General features: G+C 36.6%; 3 protein-coding genes across 3 annotated transcripts; 1 reads left to right on the top strand and 2 right to left on the bottom strand.

Moving 5' to 3' along the window:
• The first annotated feature begins 297 nt into the window (after positions 1 to 297).
• LOC129407544 (jhy protein homolog) lies at positions 298 to 2,095 on the top strand. Its single transcript, XM_055149059.1, has 2 exons — positions 298 to 426; positions 1,794 to 2,095. Exons 1-2 carry the CDS (start codon positions 310 to 312, stop codon positions 2,016 to 2,018), a joined length of 342 nt encoding a protein of 113 aa, XP_055005034.1. The 5' UTR covers positions 298 to 309; the 3' UTR covers positions 2,019 to 2,095.
• A 3,532-nt stretch (positions 2,096 to 5,627) lies between these two features.
• Positions 5,628 to 7,525, bottom strand: bsx (brain-specific homeobox). The gene is made up of 3 exons (XM_020920609.2): positions 7,178 to 7,525; positions 6,365 to 6,555; positions 5,628 to 5,879 (listed from the first exon to the last, which is right to left on the bottom strand). Exons 1-3 carry the CDS (start codon positions 7,419 to 7,421, stop codon positions 5,628 to 5,630), a joined length of 687 nt encoding a protein of 228 aa, XP_020776268.1. The 5' UTR covers positions 7,422 to 7,525.
• A 2,672-nt stretch (positions 7,526 to 10,197) lies between these two features.
• lim2.1 (lens intrinsic membrane protein 2.1) lies at positions 10,198 to 17,950 on the bottom strand. Its single transcript, XM_020920681.2, has 5 exons — positions 17,931 to 17,950; positions 15,524 to 15,699; positions 14,264 to 14,413; positions 13,756 to 13,890; positions 10,198 to 10,259 (listed from the first exon to the last, which is right to left on the bottom strand). Exons 1-5 carry the CDS (start codon positions 17,948 to 17,950, stop codon positions 10,198 to 10,200), a joined length of 543 nt encoding a protein of 180 aa, XP_020776340.2.
• Positions 17,951 to 20,007: the final 2,057 nt, after the last annotated feature.

The raw sequence follows: 20,007 nt of genomic DNA, 5'->3' as shown, positions 1-20,007 counted from the left end.
GCTCTCTGTGCTTTGATATATCTTTTGTTAATCTGCAGTTGTAAAAAGTGAGCATGTTTGGCCAATTTGCACTAGATTGATCCCCGTGCATCTTCAGGGCCAAGCCTATTAGCGAATGATATGTGTAAATGTTGAAAGACCCCTTGAATGGATGGCTCTGTTAGGGTTTTGTTGCGCTCTGTGGAGAGGTTGAGCCGAGAGTGCGCACAATGAGCAAGGGCCTTAAGGGAGAAATGGCTCCGTTAATTAAAACCCTTTCATAATCTGCTCTGTCTCTTCTCCCTCTGTTACCATCAACATGCGGAGAAAATGAGGAGGCAGAAGCTGTATTCAAATATGATCCGTGAGCAGAACAAAACCACGATTAGGAGTCCCTGTCTACCAGCCAAGGACCTGGAAGCCAACAAGAAAGTTGCCAGATTAAAGGTCTGTATTTACATCATCAACATGTTTTGTTTAACAAGAATCTGAGAATTGGTGAATGTCTCTCTTTGCCCTTTCTTTAAAATACTGCTGAAATTGTGTTTTGTTTCATTCACACTTGTTTAACACACAAATCCTGCGTGTTTAGGCTGCATTCTTCTCTCAAATGTAAAAATTTGTTCCTAACTTGTGTCATGTGGTAATACAGGAAGTGCTCCACTGTGTCTTTAAACTTCATACAGCTTCACTAGAATAATTTGGATAATTTCAGCCCTGGAATTGCCAAACTCTACTGAACTGAATATAAAAGGAGCTGGTAACTTGAAAACTACCACTTCATGACATCACAAGGTAGAACAGAGCATTTTGAGCCTTGGCGAAACAGGATTAGAGCCGGATTACACAGCAGGATTCACAAACATGTGTGAATGAAACAAAACACATCTCTATTTATGCTATTGAGGAAGTAACAAGATAACATAACCTAAAGCTCACAAGAGTCAATTTTGAGTAATATGAGACCTTTAAAAATAGTAGTTACATGGAAAAGATAAAAGAAAACAACTCTCTACTTTGAATTTGCAATTACAATATCCATTAAAAACATGAACAACAGGCCCAGAATGAGTATGCTTTGAATCACATTTTACAGACTAAGGCATCTGTTCAATAAAACCATCTCAGACTGTGTGAAATATTTAACTTCTCTCTGCTTTTACAGAAGTGTTTTTCTGTACACTAGTGATTCTGCTTAAATATCAAGTTTATTTTGAATACAGGAAATAGTAGCCTCTTATTTGTGATATGTCAAATTCCATATATCTTGAAAAGAAAATTCTGCCTCGAAGAATTTCACACATTTTCACAATAATTTCTCTTATAGTCAAGTGTTAAAAGTGTCTTGGATACAACAATATTGAGTTAAAGGTCCTATGGTACGCAAAATTGACTCTTATGAGCTTTAAGCCATGTTATAATGTTAGTACCTCATCAAAAACATACCTAGAGTTTTCATTTTTCATTCACACATGTTTGAGTAACCCCTTTTTATTATTCTGTCTACATCTCTAAAGCTCAAAATGCTCTGTTCCACCTTGTGATGGAAGTGGTAGTTTTCAAATTAGTTAGTTTTGAAGGGATTGGCAATTCCAGGGCTGAAATGATCCAAATCACTAAATATGCAGGATTTGTGTGTTAAAATGTTCAAATGAACCAAAACACCAGCTATATTTTTGATAAGGAAATAATATTATAACAGATCAGAAACTAGCGTAATATAGACCTGTTAAATGCCTTAATTAAACAAAAACTGCAATATACAAATTGCTTCTTGGGTACCATTCATTCATCATAAATCTGGTCTTTTGCAGGCTTTGGAGTACGCTAAAACCATCGCCAAACCGCTTGCCCCGGTCCAGTCAAAAAAGAAAGACAAACAAAAGGTGAATCTCACCGAGCATGCGCCGTATGTGGAGGGACTGGACCTGTCCCAGCTGACCACTCTGGAACTGCTCAGGAAAAGGCATGAACAAGAGAAACAGGCAGTGGAAATGTTACGCATTCAGCATAAGTGCAGTGTGACAAAAAAAAGCTGAATCCTGCAACATGTGTTTGCTGTAGTAAATAAACAAATATTTCACACAGATCAGTGGCTAAATATTCACAAACAAGTTCGGTTTAGGGATGTGCAATGAATATTTAAAGGTTCTACACACAAATAGATTCTTGTTAGGTTGAAGCCATGTTTGAATGTTGTTACCTCATTGAAAACATCCCTAGAGTTGTGTTTTGTTTCATTCACACATATTTGAGTAACTCCTTATTATTACTCTGCCTACATCTCCAAAGCTCAGGTACCATTTACGTTTTGTGTAATAAAGATTGGCAATTACAGGGCTGAAATTATCCAAATGATTCTAGTGAAGGTGTATGGAGTTTAAAAACACAGTGGAGTGCTTCCTGTAATACCACATGACATCACAAGGTGGAAGAGAGTGTTTTCAGGCTGAGAGAAGAACTCAGCCTAAATATATATTTGTGGAATCCAGTTGTCCTTTTTAATACCTTAATGATAATTTACAAATAACTTTCAAAATAGTTGTTGAAAATATGAATTGCACTCTCTAGCTATGGCATGTACACCAAAAATCTGACTGGAGTTATCAGATTATGTAAATAGTTCTGATGTGAGTAACCTGATTTCTTATTGTTCAGACCTGTGCAGGTTTTGACAAAGACTATTATGCAAAAAAAAAAAAAAAAAGGCAAACTAATGCATGGCAAGGAAAAATTTTAGATATAAAAAGCTATTTTAAAATTCATTATACTTTCTCTTTCAAATACTACAGTTGCTCTAAAATCCATGGATTAACTTAAACATGTCACAGATGTTTTTGATAATCATATTTCTTTAGTTTTTTTTCAAGGACATTTGTACATACTGTTTTAGTCTTCTCCCATGTACATTACAAAAACTAAAATCTTGTTAAAATTACTGGAATTAAGAACATGTTATATTGATTTGAGTAAATTTCACATGACAACTAAAACGATCTACCAATGGAACAAGTCTTTTTGTAATTAAAACAGTGGAAAGAGGTAAATACTGCTAGTTACAACAAAGTAAGAAAAACAAATCTTAAAACTTGATATAAGAAACTAAATCATATGTTGTTTGAATGAAAGAACTCATATTATGTTATTTTGTAATCTATGTTATAATACTGTTTCCTCATCACAAACATACCTGGTGTTTTGTTTCATACACACGTTTAACACACAAACCCCGCATATTTAGGTTGTCCTTTTCTCAAACAGAAAACACTCTGTTCCACCGTGTGATGTCATGTGGTAATACAGAAAAAGCTCCATACACTTTCAGCAGAATAATTTGGATAATTAAATCCCTGGAACTGCCAATCTTTACTGAACTAAAGGTAAAAAACTACTGCTTCATGACATCACAAGGTGGAGCAGAGCACTTTGAGCTTTGGAGATGTAGACAGACTAAAAATAAAGGATTACTCAAACAGGTGTGAATGAAACAAGTCAACTCTGGGCATGCTTTTGATGAGTAAACATGCCTTAAAGCTCACAAGAATCAATTCTGTGTAATATAGAACCTTTCAAAAAAAAAAACTTAATCCACTGGTAGATAATTTTACTTGTCAATGAAATCTTCTTAATTTGACTAATTGGATCTTATTCAGATATTACTTATTGCAGCGTGGCCTTATACACAGATATTGTTGTAAACAGACATGAGTTGTGTATTTGTGTAGTTTACAGATGGTGATTTCAGATGGGAATTGCCAGTGTGAAGGCCACCTGATTCTGTCCCTGGTCCTACTTAATGTGTCCACGCTTTAAGTGGTAACTCCTCCCTGACACAAACCGCTCTCCAGCCTCTCATTTCACTAATAGAACCCTCAGATCATTATCAAAGCACTATTTACCTCTGTACAATATTTTAATTAGATTATAGTCTCTATTTAACCCATCATGGACTCTTTGAAGCTCTATGTTTTTAGTGTTAAGTCCTCAGATGCGCCATTGGAACAAATGATGGAGCTCTTTCTGATTTAATGAGCGCCGCTGCCCATCCAGACCCAGTCCCCTTGCATCTCTCCCTGCTCCCACCTACTTGTTTTTGCCATTGAAATCCAGTTAATTGAAGGGGTCTTTCAGTGCTGTAGATGAAGGGGGCAAATTAGCATCCCTTTTTGCCCATTGGGAAGCGAAGGCAGATGCTTTGATGTGAGAAAGGCGCTTTCAGTAGGCGGCGGCTTCGTGAAAATGAGCTGATGGTCCTGCTATTAGGCCCAAATGCAGATCCGTCCATGTGTTGCAAAACGCTTAATCTTTTAATTGATCACCTTCTGCATGGCCTGCTCCAATCCATTTTTTTCCCCCCCCTGTACTCTCGGCTAATCAGCAGCGCATTTTGAAGATGAGATAAATTGCTTTTCAAAAGACAGGAGCGCAATATAAAACGAAGACACAGGAATATGCGTTGTTGTGCAAATGAGCCTTTAAAAGGGCCCAAAAAGCTTATAGCTCTATTTATTTTTATTTGTTCTATGAAGCCATAATATTCAACTAAAGCCTAATATTAGTTTGATGTACACCTTTAATGTTCAGGCTAAGTAGAAGAGAAATTTTCTAAATTATGACCCCTGACACTATCACTTTATGTTTAATGCATTCTGTATTTTTCTTATTATATGGTCTCTATATTTTATCACTATATTTATGTTACACACAGGCCATTTGTTGTTAAATTATGTTTAACTTGTTAATAAAAGAAAGCTATACATCTGAAATGTGTCTTTTGTTCATGTGTGTATATGGACTGAGAGAATCACAAAAAATACCGTTCCTTAAAGCTGTCATATCAATGTAGAAAATCATATTTAAACTTGGTTCCTAAAAAAAAAAAAAGCTCAAAGGAGTCACTGAAGAACAGTGTGGAAAACAGCGGGTTTCTTGACGCCGGGTCGCAGTGAGCAGTTCACCGGGATGCACTGGCGGCTTGTCATTATTCGGTGTTTGCACAGCTCCAGAAACAGAACGCCCGCAGAGCGCACGCCGCCTCCATTACCGCTGTGCGCCTGGCTGCGCGCATCGCTCCCATAATGCACTTGTTACAACATATTCGACTTGACTGCCTTTTTAACTCACTGGAGGAGAAAAGCTTTGGCTAGTGCGGACAAAGGCTTTGCTTTACGCACACGGAATATTGAGGGACGAAAGTATTTCCAAAAGAAAAAAAAAGAGTGTAATGAATCATTTGTAATGCTGTACTATATTTATATAATGTATTTACATCTCACATAATTATTTATGGAAAGATTATTGTAATCTTTCGCTGTGTACATTTAAAGAAATAAAAAACGAACATAAAACTATAACAGACAGTGTAAAAGTGCAAATAATGGGGCACATGCGTTTATATTACAAAGCCAACAGTCGTGATTTTTGTACACAATAATAATAATAATAATAATAATAATAATAATAATAATAATAATAATGGTAAAACATTTTGTTGGCTAAATTATATAAAATGCTTATTTCAAGAGCGATATGAATTATTGTTTACAACATTTTAATAAATATAGGCAATGTTTTGAGATTTTCTAATATTTACACAACTGTATAAAGTCCCGTGTACCGTGAGTCTGTCGTTGGTGAAGAACAGTCTACTATAGTAGATGTTCCGGGGAACAAATGTCATCCTCAATGTCCACGTCGTCGTCGTCCTCCTCGTGCTCGTCCAGCATGTACGAGTCCGGCTCGAGCGCGTGCTTGAGCTCCTCGCTGCTCTTGTCGTTCAGTTCTCCTTCACTCGAGTTTTCCGCAGATCTGTCCACGTCCCCGGGTCCTTTGCGCTCGTCCTGGGCCTTTCTCAGCTGTTTCTTGTGCTTCATGCGCCGGTTCTGGAACCACGTCTTCACCTTGGGACGTACAAAGTTACGTAAAACTAAACTTTATTTTTTAGGTAGACCAATAGCAGGACAATACAAAAATAAGTAGCCCTAATTAGGAAGAGGAAAATAACCACAGAAATGAAACAGCCTAAGGTATGTAAGAATGAATTAAGGCCAATATTTGCCTTCATTTCCGCATTGAGTAAATAAAAGGCTACATTTTATCTTGGTTTAAAAACTAAAAATAACTATAACTATAATTTGAACATTTTATTTGATAAAGCCTAGTATTATATTCAGATCTGATGAAAAAAACAACGTGTACAAAAGCACGCGTGTAAAGAATGTTACACTTTTACGCACGTTTTACGCACAGTGTTTTGTATAATTTGACTGGCCTAATGTTTAGTTTTTTATTGTTTTTTTTCCACATTATAGACGAAGGCTACTGTCCGCCTTTCCCTGACCACCTGACCCATCATACTTTTGAAGCTTTTGCTGGGTGGGTTTACCTGTGTCTCGGAGAGGCTGAGCGCCGTGGCCAGCTCCACTCTCTCCGGTGTGGACAGATACCGCTGAATCTCGAACCTCTTCTCCAGCCCGGACAGCTGAGAGTCAGAAAAGACCGTGCGGGCCTTCCTCCGCCTGCAGTGTTTCCCGGGCAGCTCTGCGTGATGCTGGAACAGGGCCGGCATCTGCATCCCTGAGGGTAAAACCACGTGTAAAATAAATTCGCAACACTAAAACAAAACAAAAATAAAACCGGGAAACAATCGCTTTGTTTTTTTCAAGACACCCAGCTAAATAAATATATTAACAACTGAATGTTTCCTTGATAACATAACAAGTATCACCATAGTTTAAAACAATCTTGACACGATCTCGCAATTAGTAACAAAATTATTGTCCTATTTCTAAAGAAAAACTAGGCCTATACAGTTCAATTTATTTTTGTTTATCCCAAAATCACACCATCAGTCGCCTCGCATTGCTTAATAACAGGACCACTATGGCTATTTTATTTAACCAACATAAAGATAGAAATCAAACAGTGTCATTGGTCAGTAAAATCAAGACAATTAACCAACATTCAAAGAAAATAAACCAAGAACATCCTCTGTACTTACAATAACAAAAACATTGTGTATTTTTATTTATTTGTATCTCAAGGCATAGCTTTAAATGTTTTCCAGAGGTGAAAACTAGGCCATTGTTGATGATGTGGTAGACTATTTCATAAAACTACAATACCACAGACCTAATAATAACAATTGCGCCATACATTTTAGATCTTATTACTTAACATCTTCGCTTATTTCTCTTACCAGAAGTGAAGAAGTACTGGTGGTGCTCCGGTTTGTGCAGAGGATGGTGCGGGTGCGGTGCCAGGATCGGCGTTGGCATAAGCGGGTATCCATACTCCAAGATGGGCATACGCGAGGCCAGCGAGTTACAGAAAGGCGACGGGATGACTTCTCGCAGCGGCTTTGGCTTGTGCAATAAAATGTCCTCAATAAAAAACGACGTGGACCTCTGCGTGGGCGCCGCTGAAGCGTAGTTTAGGCTCATTTTGATTAGTTTCTTTCTATACTTGCATCAGAGCGTTGTCCTTTCTGAGTTCCTCCGGTTTAAACGTAACCTCTGCGCTGTGTTTGATCAGTGAATGACACTACGGTGAGCTAGGATGGACAGCGGTGGGAGGGCGCGTTACCAACAAGTATTTATTCGGCTGGAGTAGAGGATTGGGTAAATTGATTTGGGATTCAGCCAATTAGAGAGCCTGCAGCGCACGAGGGAGTTGAGAAAGGTTGGTTCTTGTCTCCTATTGGCTGGGAGACGTGAGGGGCGAGTGGGGAATCAAACATGTTGCAAATAAACGACGATGGACCGGGAACTTGCTTTATTTCTATAGAAGATCCCGTCCTGAAATTTTAACTTATGAACAGTACCCGATATAACAACAGGTGTTTTGAGCTGTGTTACTAATAGTTTAGCTCTTTGGGCTTCATTGGATATTAAACTTAACTTCATAAGCAATTGTAATATTAGTCTATCCAACGTGACTCGTTCCTTGTTGTTTACTTTACATTACGACTTAATTTTACGGACTTTTTTCCCATTACCCTTTTCAAAATAGCCTACACAATATTTTGTTCTAAATTCTTAATTGATATGACAACAGTCCTAATTTTTAATCATTTTTAAACGCATGAATATTGATCTTTGTTTCTAATATACTCATGTTTTTGTAGATCTGTTGACCTAAATCTGATAAACAGACGTAAAGGCCTACATATGTTAACATCTGAGTACTTATAGATAGGACAATACTGCTTTAATTAGCCTGTATTTTAATAATTATGATATAAAAGGTCGATTGTCAAACTTACATGCAAGTAGGCAATAACTATAATTTATAATCCACATATAGGTTGGATTTAAAAGTACCCAACAAAAGCATTAACGATGGTCACAGTAGCACTTTCAGTTCCCCAGTATATTTACCAATTATGTGGTCAGACTCAAAACTTTAGATTGCCTGACTGGCGCTGAAATTGAAATGAGTTTTTAATTGCCCGCGTAAATCACTTGGATAACTCGCGCTCTGTTTCTCGGAGCTGCAGATTTCGGAGCCCTGTAGCACTCGCCACTGGAGGATAGGCCGTTGCAGGTCTGTCTTGTAATTCCGCCCAAATTGGCTGTAATTGTGGGTATTCAAATCTGGGAGAGTAGAAGTGGCGCTCCTGTGGCCATTTGCGGAAGAAAGCGCTGCGCTGTAATTTGTTGATATGGTGTTGTCATCACATTTCCAATCAGGCGCTAATGTTAAAGTGTTTTAATGTAAGCGGCATTCACGCTGCAATGCTATTAGGCAATTAAGGCAGATGTTAGAGCGGAAGTTGTAATCCACGGGCCATGACAGGATTTTTACTCTAGAACAAATTAGATACTGGATTCTCAAACTGTCTCATTAATAACTGGTGGTTTTCAGATTCTAGACTGTGATAATTTCATATTCCCAATTTGATTTAGAACAACATTACACAACCCGATGTTTTAATTAAGCTCAGTTGAGATTATATTTGTATAGCACATTTAAAACAACTTCAAATGACCAAAGTGCTTCGCATAAAAGTAAAAAAACAAACAAAAAAGAAATACTGATAACACGATACATATAGGAAAAGTACAATAAAACACCATATGATATCTACTATGTACAGTAACGTTAGTAGTTATATAAAAACATTTTACATGTCATGCACAGACAATTTTGTCATGCAAAATTTTGTAAAATTTGTAAAATGCCCATAAGAAGTTCAATATATATTTGTATTAAGTATTATAAAACTGTAAAAAGTTGTTATGTCATCTGAAACCCAGCAATAGTCATGGTCAAATATTTGTTTATTTTTTTACACAACTTCCTGAACTATCTCGTGTCTTCTAAAAATACAGCTAGTTCCCATACAATTTGCTGGGGACCACTTTAGGACCAATTATTATTTGATGGTAGATTAGTGAAAGCGTTGAGTGATCGATCCAGATTAGGGAGCTGTTACCTTGGTGTTTGGAGGTGCGCTGGAACAGAAAGAGGCTTTTTAGGACTTGGCAGATGGAGGTGCGCCCGCTGCACCTGGCTCTGTGTCAATCCCTTTACGTGGCGCACGGGGATAACAAGGCGCTTTTAGAGGGCAAATTAGAAAGTAAATGAAACAAATGGTGATGAAATCGTCTTAAGGATTCGTTCTTGTGGCGACGTTAAGCAGCTTTACGTAGCCATTTCATTAAGTAAAATGTGCCGGGGTACCTGTGCGTCATTGCGTAAAAGCGCGCGTTTGGATCTGGATAGTAACCTAAGCTCAGAGACGGTTTATTTATCAATTTAAAAACAAATTACTCTTATTGTTGGTATTATTGTATGTACATATATTTAGTATTTTTCCATTTAATTCATAAGTGATTTTATAATCGCTTTCACAAGTTTGCTGTAGAGTAGGCCTAACTATTATCTAAAACCTTGCGTTATTTGCAGAAACGTGCTAGTATTTAGGTCTAAGATTATTCATATACATAAACATCAACCTAAAAGCAATATAGCTTAATATTCAATGCTTTGTCCTTTTCATGCACAAACAGTTTTGGTGCAACGTGTTGTAAGAAGGTCAATATATATTATGAAGTTAATTTCATTTGGAAAAAAAGAGACACGTCCCAGTTTTCTATTCTTTTTATTGATTACACTTAAGCTTTGATCGCTGTGGCTCCGAGCTCCAAGGAGTAAACGGCCCGGATGTGCACGAGCTGAATCCACAGCGTGTTCGTGGATGAGGCTCTGACTTGTCTAATGAGAGTTCCCGCTCCTGGGGCATTCATGCATCCGATAGGCGCACATATAGAAGATACCTGAGGAAAAGACAAAACACAACACAGCTTTAATCTTCATCTTTAATGTCCAGGTAATAAACACAAGATCAAGTGCAATGTTTAAATGTATTATCAGGATTTTCTTGCTTATATGGGATCACTTGCTTTTGGTTTACATGTAATCAGTTAAAATATTGATTGATTGATTGATTTCGAGCTTGTGACAAGTTACAGATATCAAATATTTACAGCTACATGCACTGCAAAAACAGATATCTAGCCAAGTTTAGATTAGAAGATTACCTGAAATAAGAAAGTTTTATCATGATCTGAGTCAATTTCACTTGACAAGTAAAATTATCTGTCAATGGAGCAAGACTTTTTGTAGTTAAAATATGAAAATACATCTTACTACACTTAAAATAAGGAAAACAACAACTCTTTGCACTTAAAATAAGAAACAAAATCAAACGTTGCTTGAATTAAGAAAAACACACTTATTATTTTACTTATTTACTTTACAAGTGGAATCTTCTCATAAACTGAAATGTTCTTAATTGTTATTTTAACTTATCAAGATATTGTTTTTTACAGTGTGATAGGTTTGTTTTGATATTTTACATAGCTATGCATTTATACACACACGTGCCTACATATTCACAATACAATGATAAATGTAACACAAAAATACTAATATTGAAAAAAAAAAACATTGGAAGATGTATCAAACAAGAATTGCATTTTTAAATTGTTAAAAATAATCAGAAAAAAAAAAAAAATCTAATAAATTCAGCCAAGGTTCTTAAATTGAGTTATCATTTGTTATCATCCTCTTACGAATTTTCTTAAATGGGTAACACTTATCTACCCTTTAATTACCATGAATAAAGCATAAAGACTTCACAATAAAAAACTGTGTTCAAGTCCTTCTTCATTCTTTATTAAGGTAAATTAGATGCAGTTATTTTGTTACCCTTCTGGATGGTCCTGAAAATACAGTAAATATTCAAAATAAAACATTCTCTGGGAAATAATATCACTGGTACTGCATAAGTCACTGGTTTTCTTTGGTCCTGTTCCTCCAAAATGCACTAAACCCACAATGCCAGCCCACATTCTAGTACAATAAATACAGAAGGGACACTCAGAATGGTTACTTGTCCAAGGCCTCACAAGTGCCTGTAATTTAATCCCGCTACAAACGCACAAAAACATGAGCAAACACCAAACAATTTTATAGATCTGCAAAGTCAAATAGCTTCAACCTTTGGCCATTTCCTCCTCGTTCCACACATTTCACCAAATTGCAGGTGTACTTTGGTGTTGTCCTGCTAACAGACCAGCTTTTCCTTGATAGCGGACAAGATAAAACACTAAATACCGCTGTGTGGGCTGCATGCTGTTTAAGAGAAGCACAGAATACGCATAATTGTGTTAGTTTTCATGTGTAAAGCCAAACGAAGGGGGGTCTGGCAGTGATTTCCTACTAAAGCAGTTTGATATTGAGTACAGTAGGGTCCCCGTGGAGAGGCAGGTACTCACAGCGGGAGGAGGATCCAGAGAGATGGACATGTACTAAAAGCATCAGTCCCTCATAATGTCATGTCATTGATTAGAGGCTTGGCAAAGGGTTAACCCGGGGAAGCTGTGATGGTTTTTCATTACTAAAGTAAAACACGGTATTGTCTGTGGACTTACATTCACAGGTAGTAGACCTGGGTACTTTTCTGTTGTTTTTTCAGGTCCCAGTACTTGAATAATTCCTAATTTTTGACACCTATTCTTATTAGCTCACAAAACAAAGCTGCAATGTACAAGAAATTCCATTAAATAGTATTTCTTTGTCTTTTGTCTTTGTTTTTATTGTTCATTTGTGGCGACACTGTGTTTCTATTTGTGCTCTGTCAGGACCCGTTTCATCAAAACTTAATAGAAGAGGTACTTTTTCTGTACCAGTTTTCTCTTCCAATCTTCTTTACCTTTTTATAGTTCTGTACTGGCACCACTAGCCCTGTTCATATGGCGCATACACAGACTTTATGTAACTACATACAGAAATATAATGGTTTTGATAGATTTCCTTATCCACAAAAATGTGATTATGATCTGATTTTAGATTTCTTTTTTTGTTAACTGTGGTTTAATCTTAGAACTTTGACTACAAGGGAACCACATTTTGATTTTCCACATGCACAAGATATTTATTCTCCACTGTTATAGCTCTTCTTCTAAATTACTAACTAAATACTAGTTACTGTCTATGCCTATGTGTGTGTTTCTTATTTTAAATACTAAACAAAAAGGACACGATCATATACATACATATTGTGACAAAGAGGGCCATTGTCCATATTTGTTCACATTTAATTTCATTTTACATCTGTTTCCATATTCTACTAAACAGCTAAATATGACTATCCCGGGTTTGTTTTATTTAGTCTTTGTTTAGTTAAGTTAATCACTACACACCAGTTACTTTAAATATGTTTTATTTGGTTATATCTATTAATTTTGTTACATACAACTTACCATCTTAAGTTACTCCATGTGGTCTGGAGACAAAAGAGGGGGTGTGACTTTTGTCAGCCATATTTGTAGTCTCTGGGGGAGGTTTTGGGCCAGACCATGTGGAGGGAAGACTGGGTTTCAGTTCTTTTGTTTTATGGATTTTGCTTGTTTGATTTGCATATTTCAGTGTTTCTAGTTAATTTTGAGCACTGTTATATAAAGGGGACTTAAGAAAATATGTAGCACAGTGTAGGAACAGGTGAAGTTTCTAGAAGAGCTCACCTGCGTTAGTTGGCGCTGACCCAGAGGGAGGTACTTCCTGTCTGGGGAACTATAAATTAAGAGCATTTCAGCCAGTCGGGGGTGACCACCAGTGTAGCCGTGTGGACGTGGGTTTTTTTCTTTTTTTTAATTTTTTTATAAATATGTAATTTTTCATTTTTTCCACAAATTCATGGTGCAAGGAAGAATAAATATTTTTTGGTAAAATGGACATTTTCGTGTCTTCCTCCTATTTTAACTACTTTGGCCAGCTCCCCCACACATATACAGTGTGGCCATACCAAAGCCTGATCTTGTCTGGTGTGTGTGAGTGTTGGTGGTGGAGAGGCTAATGACGTAGATTGGCAGCTACTTATATTGATTAGTAGACTAATTTAAGGTTCACTATGGAAGCTTTCTGGTTGAGAGACCATCTATAATGTTCCACCGTATTATTACTACTATTTATGTTTCATTCTTAAATTATAGATGATTTTATTGCCTTGAAAAACTTACTTACTGTGAAAGTGCTCACCTCTCATAGACATAACTTGCCCTGGTGAAATCAGTCACTTGATAGTCTTAATATGCATGTCTCTATTTACCAGTATAGATATTTAATTCCATACTGAGGAACATTCCAGGCAAAGCTAAGTCTCCATGGAAACAAACAGGTGGCGGACCAGAAAAGTTGCTGTGGCTTTTAAACGCAATCATGATTTCTGTTTTTTTTTTTTTAATCCACAGTTTGGGTTTCATGTCGTACCTGAAAAGAAGGTGAGGACCACGGACACCCAGCCGATTATATAGGACCAGGAAAACCTCCAGTTTCCATAGCGCTTCCCATAGTAGTTTATAGTGACACCAGTGTACACAGCCATAGCCAGAAACACGAAAAAGCCTGCAACACAAAAGCACAGAGTCTGATTTACAATATCTTTATAAATGTGATTATTATTTGCACTACATCTATCTCCCAAAGTGCCATAATCTAAAAGTGTGGATTGTCACTAACAAACAGGGCTATGATATAAAATGTGCCTCCACTCTTTCAAAACAAAAGCTGAAAAAGAAAAAGAACCACAAGTGAAACCCCTTTGATTGCTAAAAGGCCATGCTTTCTTTGTTGTGAAATTGCGGCGATAATGGAGGACTCCAAATGACTTCAGCCTTAGTCTTTGGTGTCTGTAACCATCGGCTGTTGATCAAAATGTGAGTTCAAAAAGCAGAGAATAGAGGCGAATACATGGCAACCTTCAGGCGAGACGACTTACATGAGATGAAAAACAAAATGCCTGCGGCGAAGGTCTTGTCGAAACGGTCGAAGGAAGAGTAATGGATAAAGGCCATGACTCCTATGATGATGCCGATGAAGCACGCCAGCAGGGACAGGATCATCAGGGCGCGTGTGGCATCTAAGTGGGCTGAGGAGAAGGACAGGGGTCAACGGAGATCACAATGGGGTCATGGAGGGGTCAAGAAGGTTAGGGTTATAGGGCTATAGACTATGTGACAGCAATAGTGCCACAAATATACACGTGTCTATTAGAATGAAACAGAGTCAATTAGGAGCTCATACTAATCATGAAGTGTAAATGAGGTGTGTTTCAGAATGATGAAAATTTACAATTTAAAACTAAAAATTATGATTGGGCTACTAAAAATGCATGACAATATTAGTTAAATGAAGGTTTAAAAGGCCTATATTAAACTATTTCCTGATTTATCTTACAATACTTTTTCCCTCATCAAAAACATGCCTAGAGTTTTGTTTTGTTTCATGTTTAACACACAAATCCTGCATATTTAGGTTGAGTTATATTAGCTTGATTCATCAGCTGGTTTCACTTCGTATAAATTGTCTGACCTCGCAGCATTAGGATTCGTTTGCTAGACGGTAAACAGGTACTTTTTAAATTTAATCAATCGCTGCTATTTGGTCGTGACGTATGCAATGCGCCGTTAACGGGGTTAACTGGTATATTAAGCTTTTCCTAAATCCAGTAGAAAGAAGGGCAATAACGTCTTTCCCCTTGATAAAATTCACCAAACATTCTCTTTGTTCCGACTTTAAATCCTCAATCTCAGGAATCGTTGCCAACACAGAATGTATGGCTCTTCACTGATTGGCTGGTGCCTGAACTCGCACTAGAGTATTCATATTCCTGACCTAGTTGCTGGAGAGAAATGAAATTGAGCGGAGGCACTAAGTGGCGCCAGCCTGGCTAGAATTATATAGTAACTTAACTAGAATTATGTGGATGATTTCAGCCCTGGAATTGCTAGTCTCTACGGAACTGAAGGTAAAAGGTAGCTGTCAACTTGAAAACTACCCCTACATGACATCACAAGGTGGAACAGAGCATTTTGAGCTTTGAAGGTGAAGACTAATAATAAAGGATTACTCAAGATAGATAAGACTAATACTCTACTGTGGAATATTCCGAGCAGTAACATCTGCTTGGAGACAAATAGATGATGGACCCCAGAAAAGTTCCATAGTGTCCCTTTAAGTCCCTCCTGGTTGTACTGACCGATGCTGTCATTGTGTGGGAAGCATTTGCCCGGAGTGCAGTAGCGCCACAGCCCCTGGTGCATGTAGTTGCTGGACTGCCGGTACTGCATCCAGTAATCGGTTGCCGTGGAGACGATGAGGAGGATGTTCCCCACGCCAGCGCAGAACAGCCCTCCGCCCATAAAGCTGTACATCCTGGACAAGCACACAGGTCAGTTAGCACCAGCCACACTCACCTCTCATCTCCGTCAGTGAACTCGTCCAGAGAGCTCCAAGTGTTCACAGCAGCTCTTCTACAGGCCATAATGTTAAACCAGATGGTAGCAGCTAAAATTCATGCTATTAAAATGCTGTTTTTTGTAATACAAGAAGTTAATTGTTTTTGACACTAGTTACTTATTTTTTCTTATAAAGACTTATATTCCATAGTATTTAGACCTGATGACACTCATTAGTCACTGAACATGTTTTATAGCTGACTTAATTTTGCCTCCAGTTGCCTCCATTCCAAACTGTTTAAATTTAGTTTCTCATAACATAAAAACTGTCTTAAAGTTCAACATATTCTCTGACAGTACAAATAAACCAAGTGAAGTTATTTTTCATAAAAGATTTAGAAAGTGGTGCCATTATTCAACACTAAAAACATGATTTTTGTCAGATAAAAAGACTTTCAGGCAGGTTAATTAAAGAATATGTTTTTACTATGTTCTACATCTTATATAGATACACTTATATAGATATAAGACATCATATATGTGAAGCAAAAGGACATTATTTACTAAAGTTAAAGTCAAATAACTACTAAATATTTTTCTTATACTTTATATTAAAATCCTCAAAGTAGCCACCCTTTGCCTTGTCGATTAAAAAAAATTAAAACATTTCTACATTATTCCATGTATTTAATATCTCATATATTTGATGTCTTCTTTATGTATATAAAATGTAGAAAGTAGTAAATAAAATAAATAAATAAACATTGAAAGAGAGCGTGTGTGTCCAGATTTTTGATTGCCAGTATTTGTTTAGTTATTTCCTTTACAAACACTAAATCTCCCATAGACTTTCACACACCCGTACCCCTCCTTCTGAAATGATCATCAAATACAGCTCGTGAACGCCGCCTATTGTGCTGTAATGACATATTATAGCGGTGTATTGAAGCTGGGGGTCATAGTTTTCTCTCTCTTTCACTTTGTTCTGGAGAGATCAGTCGCCCTCTTGTTGTCTTTGATACTTGATACATGTATTCCTCATTGTCCCACCTGGATGCAATATCAGGCCCCATCGTATCTTCCTCATGGAGAGTTGTCTCATATGTTTTTTTTTTTTTCAGATCATAGATAGATAGATATGTCTGAACCCTCAACAGGATTGAGAGCTTTGTGTATTTGGTGAAGTAGTACCTTGGGATGACTTTTTGGCCCAAGCATCCTCTACAACATCCAAACATTTTTGATCTGCCTGCATGTTATATTCCATACAATATAAAGAGGAGAGATTTGTTATAGACAGAAGATCTTCAGAAAAAATCAAGTTTGAATTAAAACATCTAAAGGAAGCCGGTAACGTAAGGACAATTCTATTTCCTTGTCTGTCAGTTTGAAATCCTTCAGTCCCCATTGGATTATGTTTGAATTATACTTAAATTATTGTATCTATCAAGTCATCTCTAGAGGTTGTGTCTGGGTTTTTCTTATATATCACAATGTCGTATTATCTTCAAATACAAAGTAATTTCTTATCTGTTTTCATTTGTGCATTTAACTGTTTTCTCTGTTGTATTGTCTGAAAAGTTAAAAAGTTAAAGTTACTATATGTGACTTTTTACAGTAAAATAAAGGCATGTTTTGTTTTGTTTTTTCCATTTTAGTTGTATTTATTGCACTGAAAACTGGGCTTGCATCTCCGCAAACCTGACTCTTATTACGGCCTAGAGGAGGGCCTTCTTCCTGCTCGTTTCCATGGAAAAGTTGTTCCTTTAGCTAAGAGGTGTGAAACTCAAATTCACAGAGGGCCAAAATTAAAAACTGGGACTAAGTCATGGGTCAGACAAAATATTTATTGAAAAATTTCAACAACATCTACAAGTTTTCTCTTCTTTCGAGATATGTAATGTTAAACCTTTTCTTATTAAAATAAATGGTTAATAATAGTTTTGCTTAAATATTGAATCCAAATCCAGCATAATATAAAATAATAACAAAATTTAGATAAATACTGTCTCTATAGTCTATTTGTAACCGGCGGGCCAGCTCTAATACATATTTGATATGATCTCGCAGGCCAAATATAATTATATTGCGAGCCAAATTATCCATAGTATGGCTTTAAACATATCTATCTCCATGAAGAATCTCTTTATCTCTCTGGTTTTAGCATTGTGTTTCCATGGAATTTACATACTATAGAAAGTTACATACTGTAGCTTTAAAGGGCCCATCTTACATTGTTTTCTGATCTATGTTATAATGCTGTTTCCTCATCACAAACATGCCTGAAGTTGTGTTTTGTTTCATTTACACATGTTTAACACACAATATTAGAGTATATTTAAGATAAATTCTTCTCTCAGACAGAAAACACAAATGCTCTGTTCCACCTTGTGATATCATGTGGTACTATTGCTCCACTGTGTTTTTAAACTACATACACCTTCACTAGAATCATTTGGACAATTGGAACTGCAATTTTTTTCTGAACAAAGGGTAAAAAATAGCTTGAAAACTATCGCTTCATGACATCACAAGATGGAACAGAGCATTTTGAGCCTCGGAGATGTAGACAGATATATAATAATAAAGGGTTATTCAAACATGTGTGAATGGAACAAAACTCAACTCCAGGTGTACTTTTGAGGAGGTAACAACATTCTGACATGACTTAAAACTCACAAGAGTCAGTTTTGCATAATATAGGAACTTTAACAATGAAGCTGAGAGAAGACAACCAAAGTTGGAAATTCACAATCAAAACAAATCACAACAAATTATAAAATATAATATCCAAAATTATCTTACCTCACTTAACCCCTCTGTACTAATTATTTATGAAAACTGGTTACAAAATACAAGTAGATCCGATAATGCCAAGACAGGCAGCTAATAGCACTAGCGCTGATGGGGTGAATAGGACGAAAGAGGGGCTACGGCAAGCAGACAAGGGACAAAAGGCCTGTCCTGTAACAGACCAATCACAGCTCAGCACTTTTGTCGTTTGGGAATCTGCTGAAAAAACAGAAATGAGCAGCACTGAAGTGAGAGTGATGACTGCATGGTTTTTATTCAAAGTGCGAGGCTGAACGGGCTTTAGTGGAGAGCAGGGCACGCAGCTGACCACTTTGTCTCATTGTTCAAAAACCTATGCTTACATAAACGTTAAAGGTGCACTGTGGAACTTTTCTGGTGGATGATCAGTCTCTTGCTTGTCTCCATGGTGATGTTATAGGTTTGCCTGAAATGTGTCACAGTAGGGTGTTAAACATATTGTATCTATTTTGTGTTTATGCAATTGTTCTTGCTTAAAAATGCCTCAAAAAAACACCACCCCTTCACCATAGAAGTGACCTGTAACTTTGGTGCTCCATACTTATCTCCATGGAAATAAATAAATACTGTGGAAATAACATCTGTGTCAGAAAAGTTGAATAGTGCAACTTTAAAGGGGACAGATTTCCTTAATTCCTTCAATCTTACTAAAAGTTTTATAATCCTGTTTTGTCTCATATTTGAGGGTTAAAGGATCGATATTACGTTGTTTTCTGATTTATGTTATAATGTTGTTTCTTCATCACAAACATACCTTTGTTTCATTCACATGTTTAACACACAAACTACATACATAGGCTGTGTTCTTTTCTCAAACTGAAAACAACCTGTTCCTCATTGTCATTGAGTGGAAATACAGAAAGCGCTCCACCATGTTTTTAAACTCCATACACTTTCACTTTAATTATTTCAGCCCTGGATTGGGTTTTTGATCTTTCTATTGACTATCTCTAAAGGTAAAACAAACAAAATATATATATACATATAGGAAAAATAAACACCACAAAAAACAAAATGTAATTTCTAAGTTCAGATGACTGGAATTAAAAAAGTTGAGTAAATTTCACTTGACAAGTAAAATAATCTGCCAGCAGAACAAGATTTTTTGTACGTAAAATATCAAAATACATTTTGCGACTTTTTGCACCTAAAACAAGAAACAAAATCGAATGAATTAAGAAAAACACATTTATTCCACTGGTAGATCATTTTACTCATCAAGCTGACTCTCCTACTGTTCTTAATTTAAGTGTTTTTACCTAGACATAGTATTTTTTTTTACAGTGAACACAACAACTTAAGAGTACTTTAAAATATTAAGCAGTTCAATTGGGACAGAAAATAGAAAACTACCTCTAAATATGAAACACAAGGTGGAACAGAGTATTTTGAGTTCTGAGGATGCAGACAGACTAACAATCCAGTGATACTCAAACATGTGTGAATGAAACAA

This window comes from Boleophthalmus pectinirostris, unplaced genomic scaffold, assembly GCF_026225935.1.
Source record: "Boleophthalmus pectinirostris isolate CB_2022bp ecotype Guang Dong unplaced genomic scaffold, ASM2622593v1 HiC_scaffold_12, whole genome shotgun sequence".
Classification (NCBI taxonomy): Eukaryota; Metazoa; Chordata; class Actinopteri; order Gobiiformes; family Gobiidae; genus Boleophthalmus; species Boleophthalmus pectinirostris.
This window is presented reverse-complemented; position numbering and strand designations above follow the sequence as displayed.